This window comes from Penicillium citrinum (genome assembly GCF_028827155.1).
Source record: "Penicillium citrinum strain IBT 23319 chromosome Unknown utg000002l:1.0-3833315.0:1.0-3834789.0, whole genome shotgun sequence".
Taxonomy (NCBI): domain Eukaryota; kingdom Fungi; phylum Ascomycota; class Eurotiomycetes; order Eurotiales; family Aspergillaceae; genus Penicillium; species Penicillium citrinum.
Window position 1 is genome coordinate 413347 of NW_026622687.1, and position 19854 is coordinate 433200.

Genomic DNA, 19854 nt, shown 5'->3' on the forward strand with positions numbered 1-19854 from the left:
TAAATTTTAAGGAAATTTTTCTCTTGAGATAAATTTTTACTTTGACAATCTTGGTGAGATATTTCCTTATCTCGGGGGTACAGTAATTTCTTGGAATAAATGCCAGAGAGTTTGAAAATTCTAGAATAATGCCAGGACTATTCCGACCAGGAAAAGTATGCAGCATGTAGAAGCCCTCTCACCGCAGTTCGAATGGAAAGAGTGAAGTACAGACGAGACAAGCTGTGTATTATAGCAGCAAATGCATGTCGTGGAAAACGAGTGATCTCGAGGGTTACCATTTTGAAAGGGCTGTATAGTTTATAGAATACAGTAGGGAAGGAACTCAGATCTATACAGTATACTGGTCCTTTGTTATGAAAATATGATTGACTAAATTAGTAAGTAATTGTCAGTACGACAGGCCTAGTGTGGGTCTATACTGCCTACTAGGTAGGCGGACAGTACGAAATACCGTGTGGGGTCGATTAGTAATTTGTTCGTTCCCTTATAAAAACGCGTGTCATGGGCAAAACACCAATTTAGACTTGTTTTTCATCTCCTATTGGTTGGTACTCTTACGGCCCACTAAGCTTTCCAACAGTAATAGCTGTTGAACGTCAACATAGCTTCAATCCGACGGTCACCGATTTGTGAATATGTCTGCCGGTCATCGGACTGGGAAATACTAAATTCCTGTTCCATATGGCCTCGCATAATCTGTCTATTTGATTTGATTATTTACTACATGAACCTGTATGGGTCTACTTTGTCGACTGTGCTGTTCCTCGCTTAGTGGAGTTCAGTAATTGGTGGGGCACACTGAATTGAGGGTGATTATAAATTCCACGGCGGCCTCAATTTTATAGTTCACCTCATTCATTGCAGCCATTATCTGCGGTAGGTTCTTGGACGTGGGGCCAGAGAAAGCAAACTATCATCACGGCAGAAACCACTTTGGCTATCAGCTACTACTTACTACTGTGCTAGTACTATATAGTAGACTGGGTGTATCCCCAAGTCTTAATATTTAGAGACCCTAGTACCTATTACCTGACCTCGCCTACCCAACTTAACTAAGAGGTAAACCTGGGACTATAGAGGACGCGAGTGAACCGAATGGAAGAGCATGACAAGACTGTCAAACCGTCATGGCGATTGCAATGAAGACGGGACGATTGACCAATGAAGGGCGAGGAGGAAGAAGACTGAATCGAAGACCGCGCATGTGATGATGCTATCAAATGTACATATCCTATGGAGCAGTACACACTAGCTAGGGGGGCTACATACGACCTAAGGTCGTGAAAAGCCCGAGGAATGAATAATAATAATGATAATTTCCAATTCAGACTGCTTGCTATCTCATTCGTGCATGCAGCGTGAGGCCCACAGTTGGTTCAGACAGCGGGTCTGCTGACGAAGACCCGCCCGGTCCGCCGGGTGGGTTTTCGTGGGCGGGTTTTGGCGACCTCTACGTCATACATTTGACTACTTGCCATCCAACATGCTGAGAGTGTATAATGTGATCCATGATTATCTCTCATTCTAGATTTGGCGATTGGGTATAGATCACGACGATGGGGACTCTGGGCATTCATATACGGACGAAAATAAGGTGCAAAGAGTGTATAGACAACCCAGACAAGTTTCTTCGTTATTGACACATATGACGTTTTTTTTTTGCCAATAAACAATTCTATTACATTGCATGATGCTTGATATTTATGAGTCCCCCGGGAGAAAGGAATACTGTGTGTTGCCCTAACATCCCCCTTCCCAATGTCTGTTATCCAGTCTGAAAGAGGCCTACATCATCATTCTCAAAGGTGACAGGCCTATTGTAGCAGAGCCAGTAGCAAGCTGGATACCATAGACACTTCAGCCCACGTCATAATTACCCTTATGCTAGTGGAAGATTAGAAGACACTTGGAGCAAGTCAGACAACCAGAGCCGTTCACAGTACCCGCACAGTAATTGGGAGACAGTTATTCCCCGTGGAACTTTTAGCTTTTTCATAGTTGTGTCTTGTTGCTCCTTCACGAGCGATCATGCTGGCTCCACGCGCTGTCCGTCCAGCTACCCCGCTGTTACGATCATTTAGCTCGTTATCCGTTGCGTATCATTGTCCTTCTATCAGAGATATCACAGTGGAATCGGCTGAACAGTTCCTTAGACGACAGAAGGAGTTTCGCGAGAACCTCGCTCGTTTGAGAAAGGAACAACAAGAGAGTAAGTTTGCCAATACTGTTGCCTCTTCTTCTAAATCCCCCCCACCCAGGTGAGAGCGCACCCATTTTCCCGCGAATGAGTAGTAAAAGCAGTTGTGGCTATCATGATTGAATCCAACCTATTTTATATGCCGCCGAGATGGTTACTAGAAGACCTTGGGCTGACTCTTTCTGTGTCCCTTTAGGTGAAGATCGGCATCACGAAGCCGTCTCCAAACGCGGTCATCTGTCCTCACTAATCTACGGCACTGTGAAAGGCCAAAAGTTCGACAAGGAATTGGCGCGCTCATCCTCGCAGGTCCTGGAGCGCGGTAAATACGTCCACTCCATTGTCATGCATGACGTTAAGCCCAACAAGGTCGATGAATATGTGGATCTGGTGGGCCAGTGGTACCCTCGCATGGCGAATATTGAGGATAACCGCGTCAACTTAGTGGGAAGTTGGCGGACGCAAGTGGGCGACAATGATACCTTTAGTAAGTTCCAACTCAACTACTCAAGTAGAAAAATATAGTATTGGGCTGATCATCTTCTCCCCAAACAGTCCATATCTGGGAATACCAACGGTACGAAGGCTACCACTCCTCCCTTCACAAGATCTCGGAACAGCCAGGATTCCGTGAGTTCGACAACAAACTCAAGAGCCTTATTAAGAGCAAGAAGACATCCCTAATGCAAGAATTCTCATTCTGGCATACGACCCCGCCTCGCCGCCTCGGTGGGCTGTTTGAGCTTCGCACGTACACTCTATATCCGGGAAACCTCCTGGAATGGGAGTCACACTGGTGTCGTAGTCTCTCATCACGTCGTGAGGTTATGGAGGGCGTGGGTGCATGGTTCGTTCAGATTGGTGACTTAAACACGGTGCATCAACTGTGGCAGTTCGCTAATCTAGAGCATCGTCGGATCTGCCGCGAAAAGTCGTGGGGCCATGATGGCTGGGCTGAGACAGTTTACAAGACCGCTCACCTCACTCAGACCATGCAAAGCAGAATTCTTATCCCGATGCCGTGGAGCCCCGTCGGTTAAATTCAGAGACGTTCGCTTTTAGTATGTTCCCTAAATACCTCGAAGTTTCCGTAATATGAATGAGCAGAATATTACAAGATGGGAATCGCCATGATCAAATCCACATAATGCCTGCTTTTCCAGTATCCTTCTGGGCGGTAGAGGACTATGGGGTCCGGGTAATCATTGTATTATCTCCTGTATCATGTGTATGCTTGGTTTATTTCGATTGATATTGTCATGACTATATATGTCTCATTGAAAAGGGTCTGAGAGTTTGATAGGGTATGATGCACCACATTGTTCAGGAATAAGAGCTTGAGTTCCGAAAGACGAAGTCCTCTCTTACCAGGGCGCGAATATTAAGCGTAACAGCACCATGAACAAGGATGATATGATATCGTACGTTAAGCCTGGTTATCTTACACGTAGAAGCCACTTGCGTTCCTTATTGAGACTGTTACGCTGAAGTTGAACAGACAAACCTTAAATCAAGCAACATGCTACTCTGGTACAATAGTTAAACTGTGGCCTATTCTCTGGTTTGGATCCAGTAGCAGCAACAAGAGACAACGGAAAAACAATGGCAAGAAAGTGACACTCGTAAAATATCATAGCAGGGTGACGGACGGGGATATTAGATGGCGTTTGTTTGTTTCATGTAGACATCGAAATTCGGAGCATAGTCCACCCACGGTGCATGGCCAGATATTTAGTTTCTACGGCATACCAATTACTGTTTATCTAGCCCTATGGGGTGTGAATAACAGTCGTGATCACCTGAGATATCTGTTGTAAGAAGGGCATGCCGTATTATAAAGACCAGTGGCTATACAAGAGCTCGAGATCAACTGTTTCCAATCTCCCGTATCATCCCGGCAACCTTGCGAGCCATTATACAGTGATAATGATGATGATTTCATTTACCCTGACCCCTCGCCTCAACAGTTGAAACCCTGAATTGAGGTACAAGTGTGATTATTGTTTAATCTATGGAAGAACCAGCTATTTATACCTGCAGTAGCTCACCATGCTACTGCCTAGTGAAGTGGCAGCCTAACAGGCTGCCACTTCTATGGGCTTATATACATCATGTGACCTAGGATCCAACTTCAACGGCGATATGCAGGCTACAACTACTTTCTAGATACATGCTTTTATGTTCCACGGAGATTGTTCTGAACTTCCTGAGCGGTGAACTTTGAGCCTCACCTGATAAGGCCTTTCGTGGCCTTTCGCCGTTCGTGGTGTTAGGCTGCCCTTGTGGCGCGGCTATAGTGAATTCCCCGATAAAGCGGCCGACAATTATCCGCGGCTGGCTGCGTCTCGGCTAGGAGTTGCGACAATGCTGGCAAAGTTGAAATTAAAAACTTCGTTAGAGACTGTGTAGCAGATGCGTTTTTGTTGCGAGCTCGACGAGCTGAGCTCTTGCTGGTTTTCTTGTTGAGTTGGAATGGCGATGGTTTGTTGTGGAAACGGCGATGAAGGTCTTCAATCGTGAGTGTGCGTTTAGAGGAAGAAGGTACGGGTTGGTAAATTTTGGAAGTTGGTTGCGGTAGAGAAGGTCCGGGCCGTTGCAGAACTGAGGCATAGGTAGGTTGTTGGTCTGGTGTGGGGGGGGAGCGGGGGACGTTGAGTGGAGAGACTGTGGGGGCTGTGGAGGCTGAGGTGGAGGTTGAGAGATTTCAGGAGAGCGGGTCGGTTGAGGTTGTTGCGGCCCTGGTTCAGGTATCGTAGTAGACTGTTCGGTGGCTGTATCAATGTTCATGGTTGAAGGTTCATCTGGCAGGATGGATGCTGGCGTTGTTTCGGGAGGCGGCTGTTGAGGTGATGGAGATGCGGTGGCTGAGTGGGCGACAATGTTGGGCCTTTCAAAGGTAGGCTTCAAATCGCGACAGATTATCTGCCATATGCAGTCCGTAAAATGAAGTTGTTGCATCTCTTCGATGGGATTCTTCTGGAGCGTGTACAGCGGCTTGGTTGATCCACAGGAAAAACAACACGCTGATCCGCCGAGACCTGAGGGTGGTTTGCAATACAAGCCATTCTGAGCCAGCTGTAGAGGGGTGACATTGATAAGGACTTGTCTATGAAACGAGAGAGCTCTTGCAGCGATGGTCGAGTAGGTGATCGGGATCTGATGGAGAGGTTTGTCGTTGCAATGTGGGGTGATTTGGTCTGGTGGAGCGGTAGGATTGGCGGGGTTGGAGGATTTGAGGAGTGAGCAAGGACGCCGAAGGGCTGAGAGGGGCTTGGGTTTCCAGCCCGCTCTGGCATCCGGTAGCTGCGAACTCATCTCTCTCTCGGTCGGGCGCTTTTTCTCTAAACTACCTATATATTACCATCTGACAACCTCATTATATACAGTCTCGGTTTCCAGATGATGATGATGATGATCGCCTTCCATGCCAGTAACATAGAGACGCTAGTTCAAACCCTCAGCACACGAAATTGTAAAATTACAGGTTTGTAACTACATGTAATGATACATTCTTTCTGACAGTACCAGTAAAGGAAATACAAGAGCACCAAAACCAGAGGCCCATCCCCCTGATATAAGTTAGAGGTCGAGTTATCCGACGGCCAAGGTGGTAAGTATCCTTTTGATGTTCCGAATTCTAGGAGGAATGGATGCATCGAGCCATGATATCACATGCTTGGTTGTAAAAAAAAGGCAAGCTCATAGCATGCGTTCAACAACAATCCGCGGTACGAAAACGCCTCTTTGTCGTAGAGCACCGCATTCCATCAACCAATCTCCCTGTCATTATCACTAGTATCTGAGCTGGAGCGAAATATAAAACCAAATCACCATCTCAGGCGTAACTGCTTTTCCTACTTTGTAATAGTCGTCCTCCCCTCCCGCACTAGCTACTGCTTATCATCACTTTATGCCGGTTTCCCGTTTCAGACCCATTCGGCCTCAGTTAACAACTAATCAAAAAGGGCTGGTTGCTGACGAGTTTGAAAGTTCAACTATTGATAGACACTCCCGGCTTGGACGGAGATCATCAACTGCCTGCAAGGAATGTCAGCGTCGGCGAACAAAGGTAGGGAATTTGAGAACAGCCCGCTCAATCTGGCCGTTTATTATTAACTAATCCGTATCATAGTGTACCGGTGGGAATCAATGTTCGGAATGTAAAAGACGCGATTCTACTTGCATATTCGATAAGAGTTCTGACAAACGGCGCAAAGGCTATTTGAAAAAAACAGAACAGGAACTACTTTACTATCAGGAATTTGTGGAAAGCTTCTTTGAGGCAATCAAGACTTCTCATGACCATCATGTCCAGCATATTATCAATGTTGTGCGGTCGGGATCATCAATAGCTGATGTGAAAACTGAGGTGACACTCATTCTTGCAGAAAACTCTTTCTTTCGAGCGGCATAATATAGTGCGCACCAAAATTACCGTTCTATTGAGCTAAGAACAAGTTGTTTAGTAATCAACCGTGACCTCTCAAATGATCCAACCCCCTATAAACTCTCGTCCAAAATAGGCAGGAAATCGTCATATCACTTCAAATACTCCGAAGTGCTTAGGTTGCTCATACGTCATAATTGGTGATCTACAAGTCGAAGTAAGAAACTGGAGGGTTCAATTAAGGGTGAGGACACGATACAAATTCATGAACCTAGGCCTGACAAATAATTGGCCCCATCAACGTTGTTGACCAGGTGAGACGGCTTTCAACTTAGCTGGCAAGCCAGAAAACACTGACTCTCCCGTAGGGTGATTGGCTATAGCCTTGGTCTTGTATTGGCAGATTAGGCTGTCGTAGCTGTCTCGATGCGTGCCCTCACCTCTGGACATGCATCTATTCTTCCCTTACTGCATGCTGGGTCCCTGCTAGATTGGATCGACTATGGCCGGCCCGCTGTGACCGCTAGGTCTCTTTTTCGAAGATACGCCCAGGGTTGGTGGCCTGGTATCAGCTATGGCCTTCCAAGTCTAGACTGGCGAGTCCGCTCGTGGTGCCCACCTTTCACCCACTGTTTGTATATAAACAGCATTGAGTCCCGGTGAGGAAAGCGATCAACTTAGAGCAGGCTCCTACGAACCACGTATTGGAGCAAACTGAATGCCCATTGGCAACTGAAATGAGTGTACGTCAACGTTATCCTGTCGAAGACCCGTTGATTCTGTTGTCAAACGGGTTCTTCGTCCGCTTCTTTCACTTTTATCCCCAGTGTGAAACCAGATATGTCTCGTGTTGGCTCAAGGCGACGGCGGTTTTCCCCCATGAACAATTGCTTGTCAGGTCTATTTGCAGACATGCAAAGTCTCTTCCCTCCATCCATTATTTAATAAATGCCTCATCTCCTATTTCCCAAGCACGGCATATATACTACGCAGTGTCTTTGGGTGATTAGGAAAACGACAAATGGAGCCATTCGAAAAACCTCACACACTTGGCAGATGCCGAACTTCCGGTGTCGATTGCAGCGCACACTGTCCTTATCATCCTCGAAGTCCGAATACAGCCGAAGCCCATCTAGGTCTCTCTCCGGCGACACCACCAAGGAAGAGTTGTCGACTCACTCGAGCAGCAATAATCAACCTGCACCGCAGCAAGCGGCCCCACCTAGCGACATGGAGAATGGAGCTCTACCGACCTGGCTGTTGAGACATTATGGAACACTGTCTGGCCTGCCGAGGAACAGTAACACATTTGTTCTTTAGTGTGTCGGAGAGTTAGTACTAGTGGCCCCTACAGAAGACCTTTGCTAATAATAGTGATACTTCTAGGTTAGAAATCCGGGTGAAGTTAGTTGAAAATTTCCAAAATAGAGAACAACAAGCTAATAAGAGCCCAGGTCCCCAGAAAGCTCATTGGCGGATCAGAGCAATTGTATGGAAGACGTCCGCAGTAATCTTGCAGACCTTTTCCGCCGACTGGAGGTTATTTGAAATGGAAGCTGATATAAAAAATCAAACATGACCCAACTCATACGCTAGATGAGTCAGAGCAGAAGACCTTGCGGACTCGACGTTCGCAGCGGTAAGGACAATTCAACGGGTTGGATGGGGGTTTATAAAATGTGCCGGATAGGGTTTATATTGATTACACTCTTGCTTTTCTTACTGTATTATTTACAATTGATAGAATTTCGTATAAGCAAATTTCTTGTGCTTGCCCTCAATGGCTGTGAAATCTGCTCGCGGATACAATGTATGCCTTGGCGTTTTGCCTAGCATAGCTGCTCACCGAGAGATTCAATTTTCCAGATGACCTGGAGGTACATTTCAGCTTAGAAATTACTTGAGGACACAAATGCATTGATAAAGGGTTGTTCACAAAAATTCCTTGAGACATTTTCTTCGCCAGCACGATAATCTGTGTCCTCAATTAACCATCCTATACAATATCAAAATCAGAATTCTATAAGCATTTTCTTTCCAAAGTTTGCTGCCCGTCACCGTCTCATGATCTGATAGACCAAAAGTAAGATTGAGTGGACGTATCTATTATCATCCTACTAGTATTTTGACGCTGGAAAGTGAGTTCATATTCTTGCTATCATGCAGGTTGTAGGCCGCGAGCATTGCAGCCGCACAATTCCTGTTCTGCTTTGTGCAAATCGTGGGTTTACAATATCATAACTGCTAGAAATACTGATGAGGCAATGTCAAACCTAGTAGACTAATTTGAAATTGTTTCACTAGAAATTTACGTACTGTAATGAGTTTCGGATATCATAAAAGTACTAAGCTATTTCGACATTCAGTTGGGATGTAGTTTCCTGAATACTAGTGCCCACAAATAATTTGTAGTTGCCTCTGTCCAGACACCATGAGCCATCTCTCTCACTATACCACCGGAACTCTTCATTTTTGATAACAATCTTTGCATCCCTCAATTTATGAGCGGGTACCCACACCTTAGTGAAGCCGACCAGGGTTTTGGGATAGCTTTGAAGGCCTTCTTTGCGAATAGAAACCGAGGGTGAGACATAGACTTGAATAACATCATGTCCGTCATGTCGGCCTGTATTGTTAACCATGGTGCAAATCGTCAATTCAGAGGCAGATGAACAGAGCAACTTTCCAGTCAGGTGGATATCGGAAAGTGTGAATGATGTATAAGATAAACTAAAACCAAATGGCCACAATGGCTCTACCTGTTTCTCATCAAACCACCGATAGCCCATCAGACGCCCTCCCCGATCATAGTATGGTCATTTGCCGCTTCACCAGGAAACCAGGTACTAGACCCATGATCGGCTAGATTCTTAGGAAAGGTGATGGGAGTCTTTCCAGAGAAATTGCAAGCTCTTAGTAGTACTCGAGCCAAGGCATATCCATTATCCTGTCCTTGGTACCAGCTTAAGACCAAAGCGCGCGCTTGGTCTACCCACGGCATTGTAGTAGCACTAGCAGCTTGTACCACAACAACCGTGTTAGGGTTTGCAGCACAAACGGCGGACACGAGCTCGTTAGAGCGACCAGGTAGATCCATATCCGGTCTATCGCCCCCTTCTCCCTCGGAATCCTTGTTATGACCAACAACCAGGATAGCCATATCAGACTCTTTAGCAGATTGCATAGCCCGTTTTAGCATGGCATCATCGTCTTCCTGTAGGGCCATCCCAACACGAAGGTTGGTAATCATGGAAAGAACCTCTCAGCCTTATAAGGAATGTCTTTTTAGGGGTTTGGCGAGGCTGGGTAGCGCTGGTCATAGCCGAGAGATCACCATGCCCGACAAACCTGCATTGCGCAAGACACTTCAGGACTCCTCCTCTTATCACGCCAAAGTATGATTCTGCTCTCGTAGATGTGCTCAATCCTGGACTATGATCGTTATAGGGCTGGACACCTTCCAATTGTTCCATTTTGTTCGAAATAAAACGAAGGACAAGAAGTCCTTCATAGACTAGATCTGCTGCGTATATCTGAGGCCACGCTCCTGACTGTGACTAAACATTCTGGGAGTTGCGAGTTGATCATAATCACCATAGGAAAGCGATAGAGTACTGATGTTGCTGTGGACATATCGCACTGCGAACGTATTTCCCATTTCCCATATAGAACGCTGGGGATATCGCATGGCATCGATGCCGTCAATTCATGAGATATAGGCAGGATCCTAGGTAGACCCTGGCCGATGTGCCATCAGAGTTTGAAAGGATAGAGAATTCCGAAGAGACTCAACAATATGACGATTCACATGGGCATAAAAGCCAATACCAACGTCACTGATATAATTGAGATAAGTATATTCATGCGGGAACAAAAATTAGAATTGTAAAAAGAGCAATATCAACACCCTGCACCCAGGTATCTCAGGGAGTTCTTGAACTCCTTTATGGCCGTGTCGACATCATCGAACGTCAATGCAGAGAGCGCCCAGTGAGCATGTTTCTGTGCCAAGGAAATAGACTGGTCGTCGACCGACTGTGGTGGTTCACTTGGTGGTGCAGCGGGCACATGAATCGCCGGTACGGCAACTGAAGAACTAGCGGCTCGTGGTTGGGAAGGGTGCGAGGCATCGACTATGCTAAAGGATGAGGCCCTGGGTATGTCTGGTAAGTTCGGTACCGAAGAAGAACACCCGGTTGTCCCCGGGGTTGAGGAAAATTTCAAGTCTCGTGGTTGTGGGTTGCCAATGTCCTTTGTTAGCGTAAGGGAACCAGTGACATTACCGAGTACGGAAGGAATATTAGAAGTCGAGGTTGCAGGCGACCGCTGAAGCGACTCATCAAGACTTAGATGGTCGGATTCTTCCGGGATTTCCTTTGGCGGCGGTCTGGTTCGAGGGGGCTGTTCCACTACCGATCCTTGTCCTTCGTCTTCTGGCTCGGGATTCGTCGTATTGGGATCTTCACCATTCTTGATCGCCTTCACAATTCGGACTGCATGATACTTTGCGAACTTGATCCTCTCGGCAATCTCCGGGTCTAGAGGCCCCCAGATTTGACATAATTCGAGATATAGAGCCGCCGCCTGGAATGTATCTGCGGTTTGCCTATCAAGTCAGAGAAAGAGGCATCTTAGTAGCCACAGGGACAGTTGAGAGCTCACTTCGTGGCCTTATTAGCGTTCATAGCAGCCTCAGCGCGACCAAAGACCTCCAACCCAAAGTGCTCGACCAGTGCACTCGCCGCGACGCTATCCACCACTAATTCATCGCCAGAATGCTCGCTTTTGAACTATTTCACAGCATAGTTGTCAGTCACCATCGTTGCCGGCCATGTCAAGAGAAGGCAAGGACAAGTAAGGGGATTTGACGAACCTGCTCCAGCTTATCCACCAGGTTGGTGGTGTAGATTTTAGTTTCATCGTTGGAATTATGAAGACCCCGTCCGATGATCTGATTCACGATGTGAAAATTACCTGCGATATTGGTGATTTAGTAGGCTCCAACCGTCCATTGCGACATCGCAGGCAAATTTGGGGGGCGGTAGAGACTCACACCAGTACGCAATCACGGGCTTGGTCTTCTCGATCTGGGCTGCTCGCATGGCAAAGAGGCCAATGTCAGTGTATCTCAACCCCGCTGGAATAATGTTCGCCATGTCAGAGGTGTGGTAGAGGAAGAACGAATGGGACCCAAGATAGGCGCCCGATCGTTATGGTAACGCCATGATAGCGATGACATGACCGTCTGCGGAGGTCAGCTCCAATCTTCAGGAGCCCGAGTTTACATCTTATTAGTCTGCCACACTGGTACACAATATTCGTGAATCAGGGTCAAATTTGTACCTATAGTAATGGTGAACGACAGAATTTCCAGGCAGCACGTCCAACACACCTTGTCCATGAGGCTATGTGTCCTCATTGCTCATCATGAATGGTAAATCAATGCATCGTAGACTCATATGAACAAACTACCACTCTTGAAGACTGGATGGATGCCAATAATCAAACACATTGGCCTCGAAACACTAGGCATCGTCGATGGCGCCAAGCCAGTAGACACCATCCAAATGTTCTAATCTTAATAATGCGGACGCCCTCCATCCTGGCGGTTCAGGAAAGCAAGCTTCGTTCATGACATAAGGACTGATAATACAAGTAAAATCAAGAGAAACATCGTGGTGAATTAAACAAATTTAGCGCTTATCATAACGATTACTCATGGCTTTATTATGATCCTTGACTCCTTTCGATTTTGATTTAGAGTCCAATTCGCCACTCTCAGTATTAGGCCCTTCACGGTGCATTTTGAGGCTGTGGTATTTATCATGACTTTTGGTTTCATGAGCTGCGGAGGACGACTCGGGCAGTTCTATACAATTATATATCTGTCAGCTATCAATCCGAATTGCATAAGGTTTATGATAACAAGAGAGCAGAGCTATGGTCACTATATTGACCTTTACTGTTCGAATCTGCCTGGTTTGGATCGGCTTTTGATGGCCTTTTGTTATCGATTTCATGATCTTTTGTGTTGGTTGCCGAATCCTTGGACTCGTGTTTAAGGAAGATAATTGATCTTGTAGTGCGAACCATATTGTCTTGGCCGCAGCGACTTATCAACAACAGGCTTGTTGGCGGGCCTCGTGTGAGTCTCGCTTGCTTCAGGATCTGCATTGTGGTAATGTGGAAAGTAGAAATTCAGCACCAATTTGAAATCAACGAGTCCTTGTCTTTGAAATAGCAGTAGCATTGCGGTGGCAAAGCTCAAGTCTTGTATCTCTGGGTGAGCTAACCATATGACGTCTCGGGTACAGATAAGATTTCAGAGAAAGTATCAGAGACACAGTACAGCCTATCACTGAACCGTCTGTCACGGCAATTAAGCAAACTGCCTGTCATGGGTAGGCTATAGAGTGATGTTTTAAGTAATGCAACATAAAAGCCTCGCCAATTTATCTAGAAATTTCTGGTATTTACGTGAAATGGTGTGAAAGTGCGTCCATTCGATGTTTGGAAGGAAGAGAACAGGAGATGCGGGAAATATTGGAGAAGATGAGGAAAGGATTTGACGCGGAGTTAATAGTTTCGTAGGATCCTGTATCTAGCTGAAATTTTTGTCTACTGATTAGCTAGCTATTGTTTCGTTCTGTGTAACCAATGTTTTATTGAGGGCATATCCCAGCACTCGAAAATCAATTTATGCTTGTGGAGCCATTCCATGTTCATACCTGGAAATAAATCCCGCTTGTAGTTCGAGATAGCTTCGTCGTTATTCAGACTCTGCATTTTATGAATGGAAAATGGTCGCATCATCATGACGGGGGCTTACCTGACATTTTCAATACTTCATAATTTGCCCCCTTCCCCCGGGAAGATATTTATTAATCTTTTGCGCCCGCAAATCATCTTCCGTTATCTGTTTTACGTACTTTATCTCACTCTCACAGCTTTTATTGGTGTCAGGGAATACAAATGTTCAACCACAATGGTCGGAGCAAATACAAGGCAGTCCAAGGTTTTCTATCAGGGCCAGACTGCGGGCTTCGTCATATTTGTTGCGGATATAGTCACCGCGCAGAAATGGAAGACAGATCATTCAATCCCGCTTGAGCAGGTGATGGATGTGTGGAAGATATACTCTTCGCATCAGTGGGTCCCCGCTTTTGAATCCTCGTATTGTGCTCGATGTCAAAGAATGTATACTGGTGCAGTCAATACATTTGGGCCTTGTCGGCAACAGAACCTTACTGGCGCAAAGCTACCTGCTAACGATACCTTGCAACTTAACTAGACATGGACCTCAAGGGATGCATAATGAAGCCAGCAGAGCTACTCTTGAGCATGAGTTCGGGACATCGAATGATTGGGAGGTTATCTTCCATATCTTGGAGAAAGGAGAACTTCAGGAGGGTACCGTGCGTACCAATCTCTCTCTTCGCCTGATCTCAGGAACCTGTCAGAGCAGCCATTATCCCATATTACACAGGATCTCAAAACAAAGCCATTTTCTTTAAGACGAATTCTAATTATTCTACTACATGCAGGCCTCTGAACGACAAGGAGTCAGGAACGAATCACAAGGATCACGAGGCATTCATTAGATGTCAAGTGAAGACAGATCGCTGAGAAGTCCCTTATTTCCTCTTACCATCAAGACTGTCGTTGGCAATCTACCACGGCCAATTCAGTAACCACGCCAGCAGCATAATCGTATCTTCGCATATTTTGAGACCATGGATTTGAGATTGGTTATCCTGGCCCGTAATGCCGAATTAAATTTCAACTGCATCTAAATCATCACTGATTAGAGTGCATCAGTGCTTCGTCCTAGTAGCCAATAATCAACAAATTCCCCCCCCCCCCAGCCTTCCCATGTAGTGAAATTAAGCTGGTCTGGATCCCAGAGGCTTCTGTTTCTTAAGTGAAGCGGACTTTAGTTTAACAATTTTACCTGATAAAGACCGGATATAAGAAGAGAAGAAGAGAAGAAGAGAAGAAGAGAAGAAGAGAAGAAGAGAAGAAGAGAAGAAGAGAAAGAATTGGCTGACTTGTAACATACTTGGCATCTTAGCATATGGAAGGTTGTGCTCGTTCCTCAGCGTCAACTTCGCTCGTTAGGAAAGACGCAAATCTTTCAGAAATTGTGCGCAGGATATCTTTGTACTGTTAAAGGGTCAAATTAGATTAAAGACCGTACTGGGCCTAATTTCTCACCTTTGTTGTCACCGTAGCTTCATCATCGGGTATTTCAAATTTCATATTCCGCAGTGCCGTCGAGGTAGACGTGGTAGATTCTTGGACTTTTACCCATTTATGGCCTTGAGAAATGACCCATTGGCTCTCATCATAAAAAAGCATGAAAGCCTTCATCATATACTCGGTTTTCCAGAGAGGGCAAAATTGGTCATAATCACTATAGCCGTTCTGCTGTAGAAAATCTTCTTCAACCATTGAAGCCACATCAAGCGTAATTTTGTCGTGGTCATTAAGTACGGCCTTGCCGACCAGTTGGACGAGCTGTTTCAAAGCTTCAGAGTTCGATAGAAGCTTCATCACCTTGTCTCTTAGTTGTGGGAACCCAGGGCGGTGCTTCTCATAATACGCCTCTAAGACTGCTGAATATTTGCTGTAAGATAAGGAGATGTTGATAGAAGGAAAATGTTTCCTCTGCGCAAGCTTTTTGTCTAAACCCCAAAACACCTGCACAATGCCAAGGGTACAGCTAGTGACGGGGTCTGAAAAATCCCCACCGGGAGGGCTCACTGAACCAACAATACTGATGCTACCCATCCTTTTCGCACTGCCGAGAACCAGAGCTCGCCCTGCACGTTCATAGAACGAAGCCAACTTGGAACCTAGGTAGGCAGGGAACCCTTGGTCTGCAGGCATTTCCCCAAGGCGACCAGAAATCTCACGTAAAGCTTCGGCCCAGCGAGAGGTAGAATCCGCAATTAGCGTTACATTTTTGCCCTGATCGCGGAAATACTCCGAGATCGTAATACCGGTATAAATTGAAGCCTCGCGGGCGGCGACAGGCATATTGGAGGTGTTAGCTACCAGGCAAGTTCGTCTCATTACAGACTCCATCTTGCCATCCATGTTTATGGACAGCTAGGATTCGGATTAGAATATAATTCTCGAGGTCCGGTACGGTATCCTTAACATACCCGTGGAAACTCCTTCAAGACCTCTGCCATTTCGTTACCGCGCTCGCCACATCCAACATAGACAATTACATCACTGTTTGAGAATTTGGAAATGCTTTGGCTGATGACTGTCTTGCCACTGCCGAATGCACCAGGGATACATACTGTGCCACCCTGTGCGCATGGGAAGAGAGCATCGATGACTCTCTGCCCCGTGAGCAAAGGGGAATCGCAGCACAATTTTTCCGTGACGGGTCGAGGAACGTGTACCGGCCAAACATGCATCATGCTATACTCTGTTTCGTTGCCATCGAATTCGATTGCCAAAAGCCTCTCGATAACCGTGTAGCTACCTGCCTCCGCTATTCGTGTGATCCTTCCCCTTGCGCGCGGAGGGAGCATAATCTTGTGGTCAGCAAGTAGATTATTCTCGAACACACTTCCCCAGATATCACCGCCAGTGATATGATCCCCAACTTTGAATGTTCCCGGCTTGAAGTCCCAAGCCTTTTCGCGGTTAAGTGCAGGAATGTCAATCCCACGTGGGATAAAAATACTTTTTGTCAGGCATGAAATAGCTTCCAAGGGCCTTTGGGTCCCGTCGTAAATAATTCCCATCAGTCCAGGCCCAAGTTCGACAGTCAGAGGCTCTCCTGTGCCGGTTACAGGGTCACCAACTGCTACACCACCTGCCGGTCCGGCCATAGGACGTCAGCAGCGGAAAGTGAATAACAAACGGATAAACACGTACTTGTTTCCTCGTATATCTGTATGGTAACTTTATCGTGCTCTATTTTAATAATTTCTCCTACTAACGAGTCGTGCCCTACTCGACACTGTAGGAAAGTTAGAGGAAAATCCTTCGCATGTTTGACTCATAACCACTTACAAGCTCGTACATACAGCTGCCTCGCATATTCTCTGCAATGATAATAGGTCCTGAAATAGAGAATACTGAACCGGGTTGGCCATTTTCCTTGTACAACTGTTTAACCATCGACGCCATCGCATATGTTTTCTCAAGTACTGGAAGTTGTGGTCCGTAAAGTACAATATTATGTGAATACTTGTAAAAATGAGGTCGAATATGTGTCGGAGAATATCAAGACATCCACTTGGCGGCAACTTAAGGGCGTTTCGTTGCTTGTGGCCTGCTTATATACCGGTATGGAATGGAACCGAATTAAGAATCATGAAATTAATCATTGCAACTTGACTGCGGTCAGGCGCTGCCAATTATACAGAAGGTTACGAATGATGATGTTGCGCGAAACCATTACCTGCGCGGCTGTGCCACCCACCCACACCGCTCCCGCGGACTCAATGCGACTAGTTACATCATGAGTCTAGTCGTTACCTTGAAACTATCTTCTAGATTTTCCTGACGATCGGACTCTTTACGTTAGAAAATTTACCTAGGCATGTTTAAACACACATGGCGGCTATTGAGTCGCTCCATCAATGTTCCTTGCGCCGCTAGGGTCGACAAACGCTTCGACCGCTTAACAGTAGATATAATATCTTCTCACAAGCAGCTTTGTCCGTACGCTACTAACGCCAAACCATCCACTGAAGTCTCTTCGACGCTTCAGCAGAGAATACGTGACATTAAGGAAATATCTGACATTCCCGAGACAGGCCGAGTATTGTCTGTCAGTGACGGCATCATTCGCGCGCATGGATTGACTAACATTCAAGCTGAAGAGCTTGTCGAATTTGCCTCCGGTGTGAAGGGTATGTGCATGAACCTGGAAGCTGCTCGTGTCGGTATCGTACTTTTTGGTTCGGATCGCCTCGTTAAGCAGGGCGAGATTGTCAAGCGAACTGGCGAGATTGTTGATATTCCTGTTGGTCCTGAGATGCTCGGTCGAGTGGTTGACGCGCTCGGAAATCCCATCGATGGAAAAGGGACCATCAAAACCACCGAGAAGCGCCGAGCTCAGCTCAAGGCCCCTGGTATTCTACCTCGCCATTCCGTCGACCAACCTGTCCAGACTGGTCTAAAAGCAATTGACGCCATGGTACCGATTGGCCGCGGTCAGCGTGAGCTGATCATCGGGGATCGTCAAACCGGGAAGACGGCAATCGCTCTGGACACTATACTAAACCAGAGAAGATGGAATGGTTCCGACACCGAGACTGATAAGCTGTACTGTATTTACGTTGCTATCGGCCAGAAGCGCTCAACGGTGGTCCGGCTTGTCAAAACCCTGGAGGAAAATGATGCCATGAAATATTCGATAATTGTTGTAGCTACAGCCTCAGAAGCTGCTCCCCTTCAATACCTTGCGCCCTTCGCTGGTTGTGCTATTGGGGAGTGGTTCCGAGACAACGGTAGACATGCCATTATCATCTATGATGATTTGTCAAAGCATGCAGTTGCCTACCGTCAGATGTCGCTGTTGCTTCGTCGGCCCCCTGGACGGGAGGCTTTCCCTGGAGACGTCTTCTACCTTCATTCTCGTCTCTTGGAGCGCGCAGCAAAATTGAATAATAAGCATGGCGGCGGTTCTCTCACTGCACTCCCTATCGTCGAGACACAGGGCGGTGACGTTTCTGCATACATCCCCACCAACGTGATCTCCATCACAGATGGGCAGATATTTTTGGAAACTGAACTCTTCTTCAAGGGCATCCGTCCTGCGGTTAATGTTGGGTTGTCCGTGTCTCGTGTTGGCTCTGCCGCGCAGCTGAAATCTATGAAGCAGGTCGCCGGTTCCCTCAAGCTCTTCTTGGCCCAATATCGTGAAGTTGCTGCCTTTGCTCAACTGGGTTCGGATTTGGATGCCGCCACCAAGCAAACGCTTAGACGTGGTGAGCGTCTAACAGAGCTTTTGAAGCAGAAGCAGTACGCTCCTATGGCTGTCAATGAGATGGTACCCTTGATCTACGCTGGTATAAATGGCCTTCTTGACTATATACCTGTTAACAGGATTATGCACTGGGAAGCTGAGCTCCTAGCCCACTTCAAAAGTAATAAGCCAGAGATACTTTCCAGGATCCAAGATGAAGGCATACTTAGCAAAGGCCTGGAAGCTCAGATCAAGCAAGTCATCATCGACTTCAACAAAACTTTCTAACAGGCAGTTGTTTCTGGTGTGTAAATCTCCACCGCATAATTTTTCATTCGATCTTTGGTTCCACGCACATTTCCATTTACGATACTTACACGTGAAACGGCGTAGCATGGGGTTAACTAACTCCTGTTTTTCCGCCTCAAATTGTCACCAAACTTTTGTGGAATGAGCCTGGGGCATGAAGTCCTCTGAGATACTCTGAGATTTACATCAAATGACATTCGAAGCCACTTTACTTGGTTTTAAAAATCTGCTGTGTTCTTCCGCCCACTAAATCTCGTTCTGAAGCTGATTGTTTTTCCTTGGGTAAGGTAAATTGTATAAATCAGCACCTAGTACCCTAGCTCTCTAAACTTGTCTGCTATTTTCTCAACAGCCAGAGTGACTTCTCCGGGGGCTGGTTTCTCTCGTCGTAGTAAGCTACAATGATCAACTTGTCGATTTTAGCACAAGAAACACCTGCCCTCACTCTATATCTGATTAGTACACAGCACTAAAATAAAAGGCAGAAATTCTGAATTCACTGTCCTTCCACATATAAAATGTTGATCAGCTTTGATACACGTATAATTTTGGCCATTCACAACAATGCCGTCTGCGAACGCAGATGTAGGGTTCTTGAAAAGCGATATCGACAAGACCATGGAGTTCTTCTTGGTGGACCTATCTATCTCATCAGCTGCAGCGCACACAAAATAGGAGCGATATGGTTGGTCAGATCAACATAACCTATATCAAAGTGCAATCGCCCAAACCCCTCCATTCTCAACATCGAAGAGAGCATGTTACAGCACCATCAGAAATCCGACTACAGCTAGTACCAATGTTATCAGTAGGATTTGCTGCTTAATAGATGGGGAATGCGGTACCTTGATTCCAAAAGGCCTATAGCTAGTTTTAAATAGGTATTGGAGGCATAATTCAGCGCCTATGAGCAATTAACTCTCCCTGCCAGGTATTCATGATTACCAGTGCTGCTTAGGTTAACTATCCAAGTTAACGGGTTAGTTGTTTCAGTTGTTTAAGAAACATAGTTGGGAGGTA

General features: G+C 46.2%; 9 protein-coding genes across 9 annotated transcripts; 3 read left to right on the top strand and 6 right to left on the bottom strand.

Moving 5' to 3' along the window:
• Positions 1–2031: 2031 nt before the first annotated feature.
• N7469_002021 (uncharacterized protein) lies at positions 2032–3240 on the top strand (the record flags this gene model as incomplete). The annotated part of the gene is made up of 3 exons (XM_056640941.1): positions 2032–2212; positions 2397–2687; positions 2756–3240. The coding sequence occupies 3 exons, from the start codon at positions 2032–2034 to the stop codon at positions 3238–3240; spliced, it is 957 nt and encodes a 318-aa protein (XP_056503435.1).
• A 1229-nt stretch (positions 3241–4469) lies between these two features.
• Positions 4470–5515, bottom strand: N7469_002022 (uncharacterized protein; the record flags this gene model as incomplete). The annotated part of the gene is made up of 2 exons (XM_056640942.1): positions 4470–4567; positions 4603–5515. 2 exons carry the CDS (start codon positions 5513–5515, stop codon positions 4470–4472), a joined length of 1011 nt encoding a protein of 336 aa, XP_056503436.1.
• A 3417-nt stretch (positions 5516–8932) lies between these two features.
• On the bottom strand, positions 8933–9229 carry N7469_002023 (uncharacterized protein; the record flags this gene model as incomplete). Its single annotated transcript, XM_056640943.1, has 1 exon — positions 8933–9229. One exon carries the CDS (start codon positions 9227–9229, stop codon positions 8933–8935), a length of 297 nt encoding a protein of 98 aa, XP_056503437.1.
• Positions 9230–9375: 146 nt separating this feature from the next.
• On the bottom strand, positions 9376–9837 carry N7469_002024 (glycoside hydrolase family 3 protein; the record flags this gene model as incomplete). Its single annotated transcript, XM_056640944.1, has 1 exon — positions 9376–9837. The coding sequence occupies one exon, from the start codon at positions 9835–9837 to the stop codon at positions 9376–9378; it is 462 nt and encodes a 153-aa protein (XP_056503438.1).
• A 650-nt stretch (positions 9838–10487) lies between these two features.
• N7469_002025 (VTA1 family vacuolar protein sorting-associated protein) lies at positions 10488–11743 on the bottom strand (the record flags this gene model as incomplete). Its single annotated transcript, XM_056640945.1, has 4 exons — positions 10488–11193; positions 11250–11377; positions 11461–11561; positions 11641–11743. The coding sequence occupies 4 exons, from the start codon at positions 11741–11743 to the stop codon at positions 10488–10490; spliced, it is 1038 nt and encodes a 345-aa protein (XP_056503439.1).
• A 537-nt stretch (positions 11744–12280) lies between these two features.
• On the bottom strand, positions 12281–12680 carry N7469_002026 (uncharacterized protein; the record flags this gene model as incomplete). The annotated part of the gene is made up of 2 exons (XM_056640946.1): positions 12281–12456; positions 12545–12680. The coding sequence occupies 2 exons, from the start codon at positions 12678–12680 to the stop codon at positions 12281–12283; spliced, it is 312 nt and encodes a 103-aa protein (XP_056503440.1).
• An 892-nt stretch (positions 12681–13572) lies between these two features.
• N7469_002027 (SBDS family protein) lies at positions 13573–14188 on the top strand (the record flags this gene model as incomplete). Its single annotated transcript, XM_056640947.1, has 3 exons — positions 13573–13736; positions 13879–14002; positions 14132–14188. The coding sequence occupies 3 exons, from the start codon at positions 13573–13575 to the stop codon at positions 14186–14188; spliced, it is 345 nt and encodes a 114-aa protein (XP_056503441.1).
• Positions 14189–14654: 466 nt separating this feature from the next.
• Positions 14655–16757, bottom strand: N7469_002028 (H(+)-transporting V1 sector ATPase subunit A; the record flags this gene model as incomplete). The annotated part of the gene is made up of 5 exons (XM_056640948.1): positions 14655–14750; positions 14802–15698; positions 15755–16422; positions 16485–16569; positions 16623–16757. Coding segments are annotated over 5 exons (1881 nt in total), but the record flags the coding sequence as incomplete, so codon positions are not given.
• A 397-nt stretch (positions 16758–17154) lies between these two features.
• N7469_002029 (F0F1 ATP synthase subunit alpha) lies at positions 17155–18813 on the top strand (the record flags this gene model as incomplete). The annotated part of the gene is made up of 1 exon (XM_056640949.1): positions 17155–18813. The coding sequence occupies one exon, from the start codon at positions 17155–17157 to the stop codon at positions 18811–18813; it is 1659 nt and encodes a 552-aa protein (XP_056503443.1).
• Positions 18814–19854: the final 1041 nt, after the last annotated feature.